Raw genomic sequence first — 17,500 nt, 5'->3', positions numbered from 1 at the left:
AAAGGACATGACATGTTAATAATGATGGTAAAAGAGGCTGTGGGCTAACATAGTTGACTTTCTGTGTCATTCCAGATTGAACATCTGAAAGAATCCAACGAGCCAACTGAAGCAATGGCCAGTTCAGAGAGTCAGGCAGTAGTGCAACTTTCACCTGTAAAGAGACAGAAGTTGACTAATTTTCACAAGTGCATAATTTGTCAGATGGACTCAAACGAGACACTGAGGAAAGCCCGAGATACCTCCATACAGACGCTTGTTGCAGCACTTGAACTCCGACAAAATGAAGTATACGAACGTTTAAAATCAGATTTTGACAGTTTGGCAACCGTGGATGTTAAATGGCACTCAAATTGCTATGAAAAATGGACAAGCAAAGAAAACCTGCGTTACATGCAGAGGAGAAGATCTGCATTCTCACCGACACCAGCAGAAGAATCTAAGATTGGCACACTATCTGAAACAAGTTTGACGGAGACCTCCAGGGTATCCAGGTCCCAATCAACGTCCACTGACTGGACTATGTGCCTCTTCTGCAAGAAGAAAACACACAGAAGGGTAAAGGAGATGACCATGGTCAGAACTTTCCAAGCCTGTGAAACTATTGTGCAAGCAGCGACCGCAAAGGGCGATGAGGACATGTTACGGACTACTGGTGCAGTCAGTAACGATCTAGTGGCAGCAGAAGCTAGATACCACAGAGTTTGCCATGCCTCATACATCATCAAAGCTAATCTACAGCATACTGGCTTCCATGAAGGGAGACAAGAAACTTGTTACGATACGGCATTCAAGCAATTGGCTGAAGATATCTCTGCTGACCTGAATGGTGGGAAGGCCTTTGATATGACAATTATTCTGGACAGATACAATCATTTTCTGCGCGGACAGGGAGTGGCAGTCGACAGCTACACGACTCAGCGACTCAAACTTCGACTAAAGAAACACTTTGGAGATGACATTGTCTTCCATAAGCCATATGATCTTTTGTACTCAAGCTCCATATCCCTTCAAGATGTCATCAACTCTGCCTATCATTGTAACACCGCAACAGCCACGGGTGTACCAAGAAAACCGCCCACAACAGCGATGGATGATTGCGACAGGGTGAGTCTGCTGTACCGCACTGCGAAACTCATCAAGTCGGAGATCAATGAATGCCAAGGCATATCGGTCCGACCACCTAATATCATGGATCTAACCCTGATAAAATCCAAATCTGTGATACCAGACAGTCTTTACTGGCTACTACGCTGGGTTATTGCCAAACCAGAAAAGGAAGATGAAGATGAGTTTTCAGCACCAGAATGTAGCAACTCATCAGATGAAAGACGTGTTTTGATGCTTGCTCAGGATGTTGTACACTGTGCGACTCATGCTAGAACTAACATGCCCAAGCATGTGGCCCTGGGAATTGCAGTTCGCCATATGACGAGGTCAAAACAGCTCATTACCATGCTGAGCAGAATGGGCCACTGTGACTCCTACGATGATGTTGAGGCAACCGACACAAGCCTTGCACAGGAGATCCAACCAAGAGTGACATCTTTGGTACGGTATTGCCATTAAACATCTCATGCCACGCACAGAAGCATGTGCATGTATGGCCGAAGAAACTTGTGAAAATCCAAGAACAATCTTTGAATCCAGTGGTGAAGAAGACGCTGACTAAAAGTTACAACGGATGACATCTTCATGCTTCCATGGCAAATGTGATTCCTTGTTGCCAGACACAAATATTACAAACCGCTCTGACGAATGTGCTTCCGTGTTGTCATGCACAGCTCCCAGTGTCGACCATGATAACTATTATCATCCACTATGATGAATGAGTAGCTTCTGTGCTGCCAAAGACAACTATTATACTCGGCTCTGATGTATGTATTTCCATGTTGCTATACACTAGTAAAAGATGAACGCTAAAAATAACAGTTGCAGTTTTCTTTATTCGTGCCTCTGTATGTATATGATTTTCTGCAGAACAATACTTTCTTAAGCGTTTGATTTCCAAAATGTAGACATACCAGTAGTAATTGAGAAACACCGTTCACCTTCATATGAGAACACAATTAAAAATGTCAGAAAGTTTGAATTAGTGTGATATTTTAGCTTTGGTGATGCCATGGCAAAGGGACTTTTCAAATAACTGTACATACTCTGATAGAGAATTATAATGGGAAGCCAATGATACCTCAATATTGAAAATTGGTTGAGTCTCGACAAAGATATTCACGTTTACGTTACCCCTCCCCTAAATTTTGCTAGCCCACAGTGACCCTCTTGGTAAGTACCCTTGGTATGTATAATGGCCTGTCAAATTTTAATGATACCACAATTTGAAACCACATACTACCTGGAGGTGTTCGAGAGGGTCTATGCTACCACCCTGTCAAGTCAAACCTTTTCTGTAGGGGGTGTTGAACGAATTTCCTTATTTGGCCTCATATGAGAAATGGCTGCTGGACTAATAATGCTCGTTGTCCTTTGCCCCTCTGACAATGTGGGAGAACATCGGTGGGCACGGGGTGGGGGGGGGAGCATTCAAATGAACCCAGGCCGACCGAGCGACCAACATCGGTACATGTACTTTTGTGTCATCCGTACATATATTATATTCCACGCGATATTTCAAAAACCGTTGAACATTTAGCTTTCATATTGCAGATATCTATACCTCACGACATTATCTCAACCTAATTCGATCATGGCTGAGATTGGGTGAATTATGTTGCCATGGCAACAATCTCAGTAACTTGGCTTGTGTACATTGATATTTCAAAAAACGTTCAAGATTTAGATTTCACATTACATAGAACTATTCCTCATACCACCCAAAAGATGGGGGGGGGGGGCGAGAGTATCAGCTCCTTGTTGTAAATATTTCAGTAGAATCATTTAAAATTGCCAGATATTGAAATAAAATATTTTAATCAGGTTCCACTGGAGCAAGATGGAGGATTCTTGTGGTCGGATGAAAAACTGCCACCGTGTCAATCCCAATGATTCACTCAACAAAGTTCTGACTTTGTTATTCCAGCACATCACACGTGACTAAAGACAATACATTCGTTTTGAGCTTTTGCACTTCAAATGAAACATCCGCTTGGTTCCTGGACAAATGCGAACTAGTTCACTCTCATTGACTTGTGCTTCTTTCATTAATGATTGTTTGGCTTCTCCTTCTTGTATTACTGTTTCTTTGTTTGCCACTATCCATTTGGCCGTGCTCTCTCCTTTTCAAATGACAAACAGAAATCAAGAAAGTAGCATGTCCCATTTTCTTTTTTTTTTAATTCCTTGATATGACTCGGTGAGGGTTCGAACCGCCGACCTCCCAGAGTCAAAACGGACGCTCTAACTATTACGCCAGCAAGTTTGGATCCGAAATGATTGTTTCGTCTTCGAAAATCTTGGTGCAGTCAGTCTGAGCCAGTTTTGTTGCATACATGATATTTTATTAAAGACTAGTGAAGCACTAAATGCATACCGTGCACGCAGGTAATCAATTTTATAATTTATGGCAAAACTTTGCGTGTTCAGCGTCAATTAATTTACAAGCAAACTGCCTGGTTCTGGGTTTGTTGTTTGGAAAGCTAGCTCGTGTAACAAACGCATGCAGCAGAAAGTCCATACAGCATTATAAAAAGGTTAAGTTAAGGCTAATAAGTAAATAATATCTGAATACATATTTACGTATAAATACATATTACAACCAGGGCATTCCACATGAGGGTCAAGGTCGACAGAACAGTAGAAAGTGAACAATCATTTTTGTTGTTTGTTTGTTTGTTTGTTTGTTTGTTTTTGCTAGAAAAAAAAAATAAAAAAATACTTTGTACAACTTTATGAAATCTAAAACATATGGTCAGTAGCAAGGTAAACGGTCCTCCCAAGATGGCACGCAGCCAAATAAAACCTGTAACATTGTGCTCAAAGGGGTAGGCACAATGGTAAAAGATGTTTTTCATCCTTGGGTCGTGTTGTGTGAGCTCACCAGGCCTCGTAAACTTCAAGCAACCTCCAGAAACTGTGGCTGCTTCCTGCCAAGATCAGCCAGGTGTACGCCGGCACTTACTGGGAGATAGATCCCCCATCGTGACAAATGAACTACAGAGTTCAAGAAATAAGAGGGAGGCATTAAGGAAAACTGCCCTGAGTTTGTAAAAGAGTAAAAAAATTAAATAAATACAACAGTCAATGCTGAAGATAAGTCGAGAGCAACGTACATAGTCGCGATTGCACTCGCCGTACACCAACCACAGTTGTGGACCGGCCTTGTGGTTCCACTTTTTTGTGTGTACTTAGTGATAAGAAAGTAACTTTTCTTTCTACAAACATGCAGCAGCCCCCCTTCGACCATTCCTGGCCCGTCTTTCGGTGGATCCTGACAAGTGGTTTTTGCCTTACGTGCTCGGACTCGTGAAGCTACAACTCTACAAGTCAAGTCACACTTCGTTGGGCTCACAATCACCGTTTCCCTTCGTCAGTCCCCCAAATCTGCTGCCAATACTCCACGACTCCCCTGGCATGGTTGGGTAGCATCCAGCCGGGAGCTGCTCTGAAAACAAACAAATAAAAATAAAACACCCGTCACTGATGTGGAGGAAGAGGTGCGGGTTTTGTCAAAGAATTCAAGCCGCAGAACCGAACAGGTCATGTACATGTAACAATCACATGTACATCGCACATGCATTAATGTACAGGATGCTTAATAATATATAAATAACGTTAAAGTTCTTTAAGTGCCTGCTCAACTGTCAAGGCACACAAGGAAAATTCAATATTAACTTCAGGGTTTCTTGAGGTTTGACTCATTTGTCATGTGATGAAACGTCATCTTGTCGGCGTACTCGTTTTCACTGAGCTCCGGCGATGGCGTTGGTGCAGATGGCAAGAGGCAGGGAAGAGGGGGGGAAATAAAATCCGTCTTCACTTGTGACCGAGTACAAACTCAGGTCACTGAACTCTCCCCCGAGAGCATTCATCTCGGACAGCTGTGCTTCGGTTGGTGATCCCGCTCGCTCCCACACCTCCCAGTCATCTTCGTTAGCAGCAGATGGATGGTTTTCTGTGATTCCTTGCGAACTCCAGTGATGATCTCCTTCGTTCTTCAATGAGCCCTGGTTTTCTTCCGTGTCCTCCTGGAAAACTTTGACCGGCTGCTCTTGATTTCCTGTAACGTCATCTGAGATGTGAGCACGGTGAAGTTGCTCCGTGGAATTTTGTGTCATTTCTCTTTCACCACATATTTCCTCTTCTTCTCCATCCATTACCTGTCTCTCTCCTTCCACACTTTTGTTCTCATCCGTCTCATTGTCATCATCACATTGTTCGTTCCTGTTTTCGAGTGTTCCTTCATCGCTTAAGATATCAGTCTCTATGTCATCACAGGCAAAGCTAATCCTCATGAGGTTCCAAGTCCACAACCGTCTATCCAAGTCCTTCCCGTGCCTTGGCCCATCTGCCAGGTGTGACAATTCCATGCAGTGTGCAACACTTGCTTCATCTTTTGCCACTGCATCTCTGTGCTCGTTATTGCTCATGGTTCTGCCAATCCCTTGTTCCTGAGCAAGTTCCAGGACACAGCCGCTATCCACAGAACTGAGAGGTGAAGACAGCTCTTTGGCTTCGGCTGGCGCCACCTCGGATGCTTCCAGACCTGGAGAAAACAGACAAGGCCTGTTTTAGACATAGACGCTAGACCAATTCTGGATTAAGCCTCAATCATGAAAAATACACACCCTTCAAATGACTGCTGAATGATTAATGAGGCTGTAAATTAATTTACAAATGAATTCACTTTAAATCCTCATAAAGGGACAATTGGGAAGGTGGGTAAGAGGTTGGGGGGGGGGCATAGGTAAATGAAGAAAAAAAACATGGAAGATATGGGAGAATATGGGTTTGAGATCTGTGGAAGAGAAGAGAAAGGACGTTGGTCACTGATCGACACAAGATACCCCATAATAACAAGAGGAATTGTATTCTTTGAAAGTTTTACAAGTTAGTGAAAAAAGAAAAGCTTAAATGTCTTGCGTCAATGAGTATTCAGCAACCTTTGCCATGGACACTCCAAATTGAGCTCAGGAGCATCCGATTCCTTTGATCATCCTTGAGATTTCACTACTACTTGATTCGAGTCCACCTGTGGCCACTTCAAATGAATGGACATGATTACCTCCGCCATTGAAGGTGAAGGAGGTTATGTTTTCAGCCCTTTCTGTCTGTTTGTCTGTGTACAGGTTATCTCAAAAAGTTATGAACGGATCTGGATGAAATTTTGTGGACAGGTTGGGAAATGACAGGGACAAACTGATTACATTTTCGTGAAGATCTGGATCCCGATCCGACTACGAGAAGATTTTAAGTGATTCTTCACCATTGAGAGATCGGGCCAAAAACGATATAGTACTATATAAGCATGATATTTCAAAAATGTATTGGGCCCGATATGTTCTCGTGGATCAGGCATTTGTTAGTGAAGGTATGCACTCTACGGAGTGCCCTTCTAATTAAAGAAGAAACACACATTTCTATATCAGGTCCCACAGTTGACGGTGCATGTCAGAGCAGAAACTCTACCATGAAGTCCAAGGAACTGTCCATAGAACTCTGAGATAGAATTGTGAGGCAGCATAGATCTGGGGAAGGGCATAAACAAATTTATAGTGTTGAAAGTTCCCAAGAGACAGTGAGCTCCATCATTAGGAAATGGAAAGAATACAAAACTACCCAGACTCTTCCTCAAATCGGTCAAACAGCCTAAACTGAGCAACTGGGCAAGAAGCACCTTGGTCAGGGAGGTGACCAAGAACCCAATGATCACTCTGACAGAACTACAGAGTTCTTTGGCTGAGATGGGAGAACCTGCCGGAAGGACGACAATCTCTGCAGCACTTCACAAATCTAGGCTTCATGAGAGAGTGGCCAGATGGAAGCAACTCTTGAGAAAAATGCACATGACAGCACACCTGGAGTTTGTAAAAAGACACGGGAAAGAATGAGAGCATGAGAAAAAAGATTCTGTGGTCTGATGAGATGGAAATTGAACACTTTGGCCTGACTGCAAAGCGTGACGTCTGATAGAAACCGAGCACAGCTCATCACCCATCTAACACCATCCGTACAATGAAGCATGGTGGTGGCAGCATCATGGTATGGGGATGTCTCTCATCAGCAGGGACTGTGGCACTTGTCAGGATAGAAGGGAAAATGGATGGAGCAAAATACAGAAAAATCCGAGATAAAAACCTGCTGGCTACTGCAAGAAAGCGGAAATTGGGACGGAAGTTCACCTTTCAGCATGACAACGACCCAAAGCACACAGCCAAAGCTACACTGGAGTGGGTGAGGAACAAAAAGATAAATGTCCTTGAGTGGCCCGGTCAGAGCCCCGACCTAAATGGGTTTATTTGAATGTGTTGGTTTACCAATTAATCTAATTGGTTTATTTGAATGTGTTGTTTGATCCGTTAATGTGTTGACAGCTGTTAAATTTGTTAACAGTCAGAAAGCGCAAGTGACGTGTTATGTGCGTTGATTGGTTGTCCAGCTCTGGGTAGTTAAGGGGGATGTTATGATAATTTTCATCACTCTTCAGAAAGGTTAGCGGATGCATGTTGCTTTACACATGTTGTTATTCAAATAAAGGCTGGACAATTTACCATGGTATCTGTTGATTATACGCCCAACCACAAGTCTTTATACACACACACACACACACACACACACACACACACACACACACACACACACACACACACACACACACACACACACACACACACACACACACACACACACAATTTCACTCGAATCGCTGATTAACTGATTCACTGACTGATATTAAAGGTCAGTTCCTTCCGGGTGATGCAGAAAGCTGAAATTCCACGTGCTGATGGACATCAAAGCCGATACATTGGGAAAAATAATCACCGAACTGTCTGAAAGTGTCTGTAAAAGAAAATATAAATAAATGAAAAAAAGACAAGAAAATAAATAAATGAAGAAAAAAAAACAAACGCAGGTGAGTGACCCGAGACAATGGGGAAGCATGGTTCGTTATTGCTTACAATGTGCGAGCATACCCCACTAGTATATACGTGTGTGGGTATATATATATATATATATATATATATATATATATATATATATATATATATATATATATATATATACACACACATGTATATCCAACGACAAAGACCGAGCGGTAATGGTTGCTCCAAAAACAAACTCAAAATAGGAATGATAGCAAGGAAGATAAATTAAAAAAAAAACAACTACAACGAAGTTAACAATGAGAGAAAACAAAACCAGTTGTTTGAAAATAACCTGAAAAGATTCAACCACAAACTAAGAAATCAAAAGCAAGATGTAACAAGTGCCCCCGAGAAGGATAGCTTTGTAAACTTTGGGAAAGGAATCGATGAAGACCCAAAAGAACATGATAAGGAGGCAGATTAAATCCAAAACTTGGAAAAAAAAAAAAAACAGGACCACTGGGTCTGCAGCTTATCTGGTTCCGGCCTAATGTTGTATCCCAAATTTGGTAGCATTCTGACTGATGGGTCTGGAGAAGAAGATTTTTGAAGGAATTTATGCGACCGACCTTTTGACACACTTCCGGGTCATGTGATTGGCATGGTCTCCGCAATTTATCATCAGGCCCCTGTCCTAATGTTGTCACCCAAATTTGGTCGCGTTCTTACTGATGGGTCTGGAGAAGAAGATTTTTGAAGAAGTTTACATAATTTTCCCCAAAATGACTCTGTCGGCCATTTTGACATACTTCTGGTCACGTGATCGGTATGACCTCCGCAAATTAACATCCCTACCCTGGCCTAATGTTGTAACCCAAATCTGGTAGCATTCTGCTCCCAAATTTGGGTTAAAACATACCTTTGAAGACCCCTAAGACCTTGAAGACCCTAAACATTCCAATCTCCTTAAGACCCTTTACACCCCAAAGACTCTTGAGATCACTAATAACCCCAAGACCCTTTCAGACACATAAAATCCCATTTTTTGGACACATTCTCGAGGCTCGTACAAGAGCTAACACACAAAATGTACAACAAAGGGAGCAGGAGACAAGAGGAGCAGGAGAGGGAAGCACAAAACAGTTGGGAGCAGAGACATTAGGAGATCTGTGGAAGGGGGAGGGATGGGGTGGGGTACACGGGGTAAACAGGATAGACAATACAGGGACTTTCTGGAAGGAAAGGCCACTAAGACCCTTTATAACCATATGACCCTTAAAGACCCTTTATACCCTTAAGAGTGTGCAAAAGAGAATTAATGAAACTATTTTCTCCTTTTGGTTTTGTTTTTTTCAGGTTCTGCTCATCTTGGTTGATAGCATCACGAAAAGTCCCACGTGGTATACAAATAGTCCCAAGGGGCAAAAGAGAAAAGCCCCACATGGCAAGGAGGAAATGGTGTCCATGACAACAATTTCACCCCATTTTCATCAATTGGGATATTTTCGTGATATTATTATTATTGCCAAACCTCAAGATTTTTTTTTCACGATATCAAATTGAAACCGACACAGCTTCGTGTGCACCCGCAGTACTGCATACGTGCATAGAATCTGGACCCAATGAGTCAAAGCTTAAAGTCAATGCGATGCAAAACAAAACAAAAAAAAAAGAACGATGAGGCCACAACTCGAAAATGTATCAACCCAATTTGTTACACACAACATTCAATGATTTTAAACTATTCATGTTGGTGTTTCCATGGCGACTATTGTTTATTTGGATTTCGAAACTATCATGCTCTAAATCTGTCTCTGAAATGTGCTCTGCATGACATTTTTAATCCCGATAGTTCTTTTTCTAAGCACAATGCCATTGTCTTCAAGGTAAACATGCACCGTGTATCACATTCCACATCATCGCTACACATTGAATTCCCGTTTCTACCAATACTCTCTTCAAAAATTTTAAAAATTGACGTAAGACATCTATGAACCTGTCAGAGACGGGTACCCTGCGAGTCCCTATAAAAGTTTTACGAATTCCACTTCATGACCTCATGGCATTCATAACCACATTGTAACCACCTTGCACCTTTTGTATATTTTGTAACAATAACCCTGCATTACAATATGTCTGTTTCAACGCAAACTTGTGGTTGCACAACTGTGCCCCTCAGCGAAGTATGCTCTGCAGTTGCAGTGGCACCCATATCATAACATTTGTAAAGCAAGAACGTTTTGGAAACAAGAAAGGCTCCATTCCTAGCCAGAGGATGGCCGAGAGGTATGCACACCCACCTCTAAGCTGTCGAGCCAGGGTTGGATTCCTGACACAGCTATAAACTGTCATCCTGGTGTTTCACAGGCAGGGTGATTCATCAATGTGTGTGCCGTGTCCCTCAAACGGACGTTAAACGGGCATCCCATCTGCCAGTATCCGTTGGTGGACGTTAAATATCCCATGATGTCCGTCAGAAAGAGTAGTCGAGCCATCGCCAGCACCATGGCCAAATTCAAAATTCCTGCCCTAACTAGTTGAATGTCAGGCCTTGCCAGCTGGTTCGTGAAGACTCAGGCCAAGCTTCCCCACACCCGACCCCACAATGTGGGATAACAGTCGCCGTTGAAGAATAATAATAATAATAAGAAGAAGAAGAAGAAGAAGAAGAAGAAGAAAGGCTCCGTGAATAGTATAAAAACGTCGCCCCCTGGTGGAAACAAAAACCTTGGGAACTCACGGTGTGCACTTTCAAGGAAACATCAGCGGTTTACTAATGTGTCATTTAAATATCCTTGTGTATTTCAAAAACAAAGGCTATCTGAACAATCTGAAACCATCATTACAAAGTGGCAAAATATGATCGAAGATGTTGCAATGGGCAATCAAGGTATCCGTGGTCCCTCGCCTCCGAACACAGTGACATAACTTGACAAACGAGCCTCCCAAACGTAACTTACTGGGTCACATGTCATGGACGCTCAAACAAATGTTCCTGTAATATGACAATGAACTGACTTTGTTACAAGTGGCGCAAATATGAGAAATCATTCCTTCACAGCATGCTGATGATTTGCCAGGAGATTCAGCATCGTCCATTTTCTATAATGGACTGTTGGCCCATCACGATCCTTTCAAAGTGAAGAACAGTCTTTCGCTTGGAGTGGTTCTTGAAGCCACTCAAGAACGTGTATCGAAATAAGATCACCTGATCTGCTAAATAATTAATGTGTTAAAACCCTCCTGAAAAAAACAGCACTCCAGTTGTCTCATCCCAATGGTGCAGGGCTGCTGGAGGTGTCATAGTCTGAGTATCATTTTCCTAGATTGGTGGCAGACATCTTCTCTTAGTGCTGGTTTCGCAAACATCAGGAACCCGTGTCATTCAAGACGATAGCGAGGCGGCATCATATGCATTACACGTTCAATGCAATGTTCGGTGCAAGACTTCACGGAACTGCAGAGTGTTGGAGGAAAGTGATATGGTCTGATGAGTCGTCCTTCACCATGTTCTCAACAAATGGACGTGTGCACATGTGGTGACAGCCCAGGAAGCTCGACAGCCCTGAGTGCCTGGTTCCAACAGTAAAATGTTCTGGTGGTTACATAATTGTGTGGGGTGTATTTTTCTGGTATGGCCTTGGTCCACTCATTCAATTACAAGGCAGAATTGATGCAGTGTGCTCCATTACTGTCCTGAGTGATCATCCGCATCTCATGATGCAGATTTTGTTCCCTGCAGGAGTGGTGTCTTTCAGAAGGACAATACTCCAGTCCACAGTATTGCCAAGAGAACATCCCGTTGCATGTGAAAATCCGCGACGCCATTCGGGATTCCACAGTACGCATGCGCGAGGTCCGATAGTCTAACCCTCAGCGTCTGGTCTGCTTCGTTTGACACAGCCTGATGTGTTGATAGTTGAACATACAGGAGTTCAAACTCGGCAAAAATGTCTTCCCTCTTGATATTCTGGTTGGGAATGCCGAAGTAAAAACCGTGCGCCAACTCGAACCTTTCCGTGTCAGACAGCTTATAGTCCGATTTATTGAGGACATGGTGGGATGAGTCTTTGATCAGGGAACTGAATCGTTTCACCTTCAACCAGTCGATTGTATGATCACATTTCTTCTGCACCGCCATCTCTGCACGTTGGTCAATCGCTGCAATGTATCTACATAACCGGATCGTGTCACACAGCGACATGAAACCACGTGCTTCGTTCCAGGCATTGCGTCGGACACGACGTAGCACGGACCGTGTGCGATTCAAGCGCAGGATCTCATCCAGAATAAACATCAGGGGGAAACCCATCCCCCCTCTCTCCAGGATGTGGTTGCAAACGTCAATCATCAACGAACTCTGCTCCAGCCAATGGGTGCTCGGATTAACCGTGACGTCATTATGGTTGAACCAATCAGCGTCTACCTTATTGAGACCTGCGTATAAACCACGCGCCTTCACTTCCTTCTTCACTTTCTGCGATTTTTACCCTGAGGAGTGCAGCACAAAAAGCTTCGGTCACTATTATGTCGTGTTTGTTTGTATCCATATTAAAGCTCTGCAGTACCAAACATCTGATTATATATATATATATATATATATATATATATATATATATATATATATATATATATATATATTGTAATGGTTGTGGGGTGGATGGAAGAATTTAATAGGGAATTTAGCATTGTGTAGAGATGCTTGGTCCGTGGACGTGCACAAGGCATCTCAATGTGAATAAGTAGGGAATCTGTGAGTTTTTGTGTTACGTGTCACCACACGAGGGGTGGTGCGGTGTTAATTCGCCGAGAGAGTAAGAATAAGTTCCCCAGTATGTGATTGCCCTCTGATTTTTCCCTCTGTTTTTATACGTCAAGATCGATAATACAGGTGGGGAACGCGTCCCTGAAACCACAACAATAGGCCAGAACGCAGCGCCTTCAAAGGTTAACATCAAACGAAGTCACACCCCGAGGAACGGCTGATTGGCGTGACGTCAGAAGCTAGCCGAGCAGGAGAAACCCCGCCTTGCCGGGTTTGGTGCGAGCAGGCCACTCCCGGAGGAGGATCTCAAGAGAAAAATTGGAGTGCACAGATAGGAGCTTGCACATTATGAAAGGCAGCTTGCACATTTTGAGAGGATTACAGGGGCACATTTTGAAAGGCGAAAGAAAGGGAGCACACAGGAAAGGTTGCGCATTTTTAGGAGGAAGGAGTTGGCTTGGCATTCTGGGAGAGCCGTGATCAGAGTGGAGGCACAAGGTGCATTGTTTGGAGAGGCGAGAGCGGAGATTGAGCGCACACCAAAGAGGACGACACGGCTGTTGAATCCGTGTTGAAGCGGTTTGGCTCGTGCGGCGAAGTAAGACGCTGGCCTTTTGCTTCTGGTCGGGTTGATGAGGATGAGCGGAGCACCCGAAGCCGTTACACTGGAGCTTTGAGCCTTTATGTGGAGTGCCGCTCACGGATTGTCTGGCATGAGTTCGTCCCGCTCCGAGAGAAGCGCCTCGATTCCAGTTCCACAAAGGTCAGCTCTGGGCCAAGCTAAGTAAAGCAATAGTTTGGAAGGAGGGTTTTTCTTTTTATTTTGTGCCCCCTTCGTCTGTGTTTGAGTCTGTGTGCGAGGCCTTGACTGTCAGATTTATTTATTTCATATTATTATCATTTCCATTTGAATTATCGTCCTTTGTAAATATTTGTGTATGTTCATTAAATGTATTCCTTTTAAGAGGTTGTATCTGTGCATCCATTTCATTCCCCGTGCTCCTCCACCCATCGGCCATTGCCCTTCGAGCACGTGTTAAAATCTCCGAGGATTAACGTGTCCGCCTCCTCTTAATAAGAAACCACTCGGCCGTCCGTGGGCTGTCGGTGTTAACCACCTGGTAAAACAAATTGGGTCAGGGGGTTTACCTGGGCCGACCACCCCCGCGACAATATATATTTATCTTCTTCTTCTTCTTCTTCTTCTTCTTCTTCTTCTTCTTCTTCTTCTTCTTCTTCTTCTTCTTCTTCTTCTTCTTCTTCTTCTTCTTCTTCTTCTTCTTCTTTCGGCTGCTCCCGTTAGGGGTCGCCACAGCGGATCATCCGTATGATCCGCATAGTGATTTTGGCACATGTTTTACGCCGGATGCCCTTCCTGACGCAACCCTGGTCGCCTCTTACGACACAGGGATATGGTACACCTATTTTAACCGGGGTATACACCGGCCCAGTATACTGGTACTCATTTCGCCGACCTCGGAAGGATGACGGGCTGAGTCAACCCCCTGGTGTATTAATTCAGTGGCTCAACAGGGCTTGAACTCAGGACCTTTTGGATCCCAAGCCGCTGCTCTAACCACTGCGCCAACACCACGTATATATATATATACATATATATATACATATATATATATATATACATATATATATATATATATACATATATATATATATATATATATATACATATATATATATATATACATATATATATATATATATATATATACATATACATATATACATATACATATATACATATATACATATACATATATACATATATACATATATACATATATATATACATACATACACACACACACACACACACACACACACACACACACACACACACACACACACACACACACACACACACACACACACTAGCAGGGTACCCATCACTGGCGGGTTTGTAGACGTCTCACCTCAAATGAGTGTGTATTGGTAAAAACGTGAATTCAGTGTAAATATTCAGTGTGCAGATTTTGCAGTGGGTGAAGCTGGTAACCTTGACAACCTTGGTCCATCAAGAAAGAAACAAGACACCATTTGGTGATCATAACGAAAAAGTTCCCCAGGGTTGAGGAACGTCGTAACCAAAAATAATTTAAATCAGATAAGCGGTTTTCCATTTATTACAAAAAACATTTTTTTCAAGATGGCCGCCCCAGTCGGACATCTTGGATCCGGCTATGGCCAAAATCAATGGGGTTCTTCATTTTCAGGTGGTACATGTGTGACCCAAATTTCAAATCGATATGGCGAACAGTTTATGAGTTATCGCACTCACAGCTATAAATGTTGACGCCCGGACGGATGGTCGGACGGACAGCTGGACGCCCTGGGTGACAACAATATCCCCCTTCCGCCACACGGCGGGGGATAAAAAGTTCAATCCACACTCCAAGTGTCTTCCCTGATCATCGCGGCTGTTTGTGTGTTTCCCTGTTTTCTTCAGTGATGAGTTTGCGACCTCAGAATTCAAAACTCAGAGGGGTGAACTTTCTCGCTGCAAAAAGTAAGCAAAGGCTTTCAGAGGTAGGAAATGCCGATGGCATGGATGGTCATGGTGTTTTTTTTTGTTTGTTTTTTTTGTATACCTTGGTCGAGGCTCGTATGAGAGCTAACACACAACTCACAGCAAGGAGGCATGAGACAAGAGGGGTGGGAGTGGAAGGGACAAAACATTGGGGAACAGACACATTAGGTGAACTGTGGAAGGGAGAGGGATGGGGATGGGACGGGGAACATGGCGAAGAGAAGATGGACATTTCGGCGACTTTCAGGAAGGAAAGCAGGAGAAATGAAGGAAGTGGGCTTGGGTGGATTATCGGGGGTAGAAAAGATCAAGGATTTGGATGGGGGAAGATAAGAGGTGGTGGTGAACAGCTGTTTTGAAAGCCTGGAGAGAAGAATGGGAAAGAATAGAGTGAGGAAGTTTATTCCAAAGGCGGGAAAAAAGAGGAATGAAAGAGTGAACATGAGCAGTGATTCGTGATTTTGCGAGTTTTACCAGAAGGGGGTTGTTGGCGGACCTTGAGCGCCCTGTGGAAATGTGGTGGGGACAAATCGCAGAGAGAGCAGGGGGGGCAAGGCTGGAGAGGAGTCGGTAGAAGACAGAAACACCACCGACCAACCTGCGGTGATTGAGTGAGAGGCCCAAAGACTCAGCTTCATTGCGGGAGATGCCGGTGATTTTAAATGCCCTGGTTTCGACAGCGTGAAGCCGAGAAAGGTGGGAGGCAGAAGCACCAGCCCAGAGGGGAGAGCAGTACTCCATCAGGCTACGGACAAAAGCTTTGTAAGTGGTCAGGAGCTCAAGAGGGCCGAGGAAGGACTTTGCACGACGGAGGATTCCCAGTCGGCGACTGGCTTTTGAGGCGAGGTTGGAAATGTGACTTTCCCAGGAAAGGTCATGGCAGATAGTGAGACCTAGAAGCTTGAAAGAAAAGACTTCTTCCAGAGGATTGTTGAGAAAGTGGATGGGGGGGTTTTGTAAACGGTCCTTTCGAAGAGACATAGTGAGAGTGTGAGATTTGTCTGGATTGAAAGACATGTTCCACGTGTTGGACCAGTTTGTGATTTTATCCAGATCTGCAGTGAGCGAAGAAGCTGCTGCTTGCCGGTCTGAGGGATGACAGATGGTACGGCAGAGGGTGGAGTCGTCGGCAAAGAGAAATAGAGGATTTTCCAGAGAGTCCGAGAGATCATTGATGAAAACCAGAAAAAGAACAGGGCCCAGAACGCTACCTTTAGGAACTCCAGCCAGCACAGAAAGAGGGGATGAAAGAACTCCATTTAGGGCCACACGTTGACTGCGACAGGAGAGGAAGTCTGCGAGCCATGAGTGGAGATGGCCTTGAATACCATGGGAAGAGAGTTTGGTGAGAAGGGCAGGGTGCCAGACTGTGTCAAAAGCACGTGATATGTCCAGGGATACGGCTCGGATTTCCTGTCTGGCATTGAGGACCTCCATCCATTGATGGGAGAGCAGAAGCAGAATATCCAGGGTAGAGTGACCTGGTCTGAAACCAAATTGATGATTGGAAATCAAGCCATTGGAGAAGAGGAAGGATTTCATGTCTGAAGCGATGATGGATTCCATCACCTTGCTGATGATTGGGAGAAGGCTGATTGGTCTGTAGTTACAGGGATCTGTTTTTGCACCTTTTTTATGCAGGGCAGTGATGTGAGCAGATTTCCAAGCAGATGGCAGATGACCTTGGGCAAATGAGAGGGTGAATAGAACAGAGAGAGGTTGAGCAAGAGCAGAAGAGCAGGCTTTGAGGACACGTGGGCTGATGCCGTCTGGACCGGTTGCAGAATCTGACTCGAGGTTTGAAAGCAAGCTCTCCACCTTGTCAGGAGAAAAGGATACAGAGTCCAGGGACAGTTGGGTGCGACTGGGTAAAGTGGGTAGAGATAGTGATGTGTTTAGGACACAAGATTTCGCTGCAAACACCGAGTTTAGACATTCAGCTTTTTCACGTGTGGAATCAGCAGTGCGGCCATTTGAGGTAAGGGAGGGGATGGAGGGGGAACATACACCAGAAACAGATTTGATTAAACGCCACCAGGATTTTGAGGAGGGAGAGAGGTTTGAGAGTTCAGATTTGAGATGAGAAAGATGTTGTTTTCTGGCTCTCCTGAGGGTAGATACACACTTGTTCCGAGCTTTGTGGAAAGAACTGAGATTGCCCTCAGTTGGGTTTGCTTTCCATGAGGCAAAGGCAAATTGTTTCAGGAG

At 43.9% G+C, this 17,500-nt stretch overlaps 2 protein-coding genes across 10 annotated transcripts in view; one reads left to right on the top strand and one right to left on the bottom strand.

Moving 5' to 3' along the window:
* The window catches only part of LOC147011127 (uncharacterized), a 90,027-nt gene extending 88,094 nt beyond the window's left edge, over positions 1 to 1,933 (top strand). For 3 of the 4 annotated variants that reach the window (XM_085859928.1, XM_085859926.1, XM_085859927.1), the window contains one exon: positions 76 to 1,931. In XM_085859928.1, coding sequence (XP_085716054.1) covers positions 115 to 1,569 — 1,455 coding nt within the window. In that variant the 5' untranslated portion in view covers positions 76 to 114 and the 3' untranslated portion in view covers positions 1,570 to 1,931. Of the gene's footprint in view, positions 1 to 75 lie in introns of all 4 variants that reach the window. The other variant, XM_085859925.1, reaches the window with a different exon arrangement.
* A 130-nt stretch (positions 1,934 to 2,063) lies between these two features.
* Positions 2,064 to 17,500, bottom strand: part of LOC147011126 (rho guanine nucleotide exchange factor TIAM1-like) — a 158,561-nt gene continuing 143,124 nt past the window's right edge. For 5 of the 6 annotated variants that reach the window (XM_085859913.1, XM_085859912.1, XM_085859915.1 and 2 more), the window contains one exon: positions 4,194 to 5,659. In XM_085859913.1, coding sequence (XP_085716039.1) covers positions 4,857 to 5,659 — 803 coding nt within the window. In that variant the 3' untranslated portion in view covers positions 4,194 to 4,856. Of the gene's footprint in view, positions 4,108 to 4,193; positions 5,660 to 17,500 lie in introns of those variants that run through there. The other variant, XR_015052466.1, reaches the window with a different exon arrangement.

Source organism: Eptatretus burgeri, chromosome 16 (assembly GCF_056783735.1).
Source record: "Eptatretus burgeri isolate ZD-2024b chromosome 16, Ebu_testis_v1, whole genome shotgun sequence".
Classification (NCBI taxonomy): domain Eukaryota; kingdom Metazoa; phylum Chordata; class Myxini; order Myxiniformes; family Myxinidae; genus Eptatretus; species Eptatretus burgeri.
The sequence above is the reverse complement of the archived record's forward strand: the minus strand, read 5'-3'. Positions and strand labels throughout refer to the sequence as shown.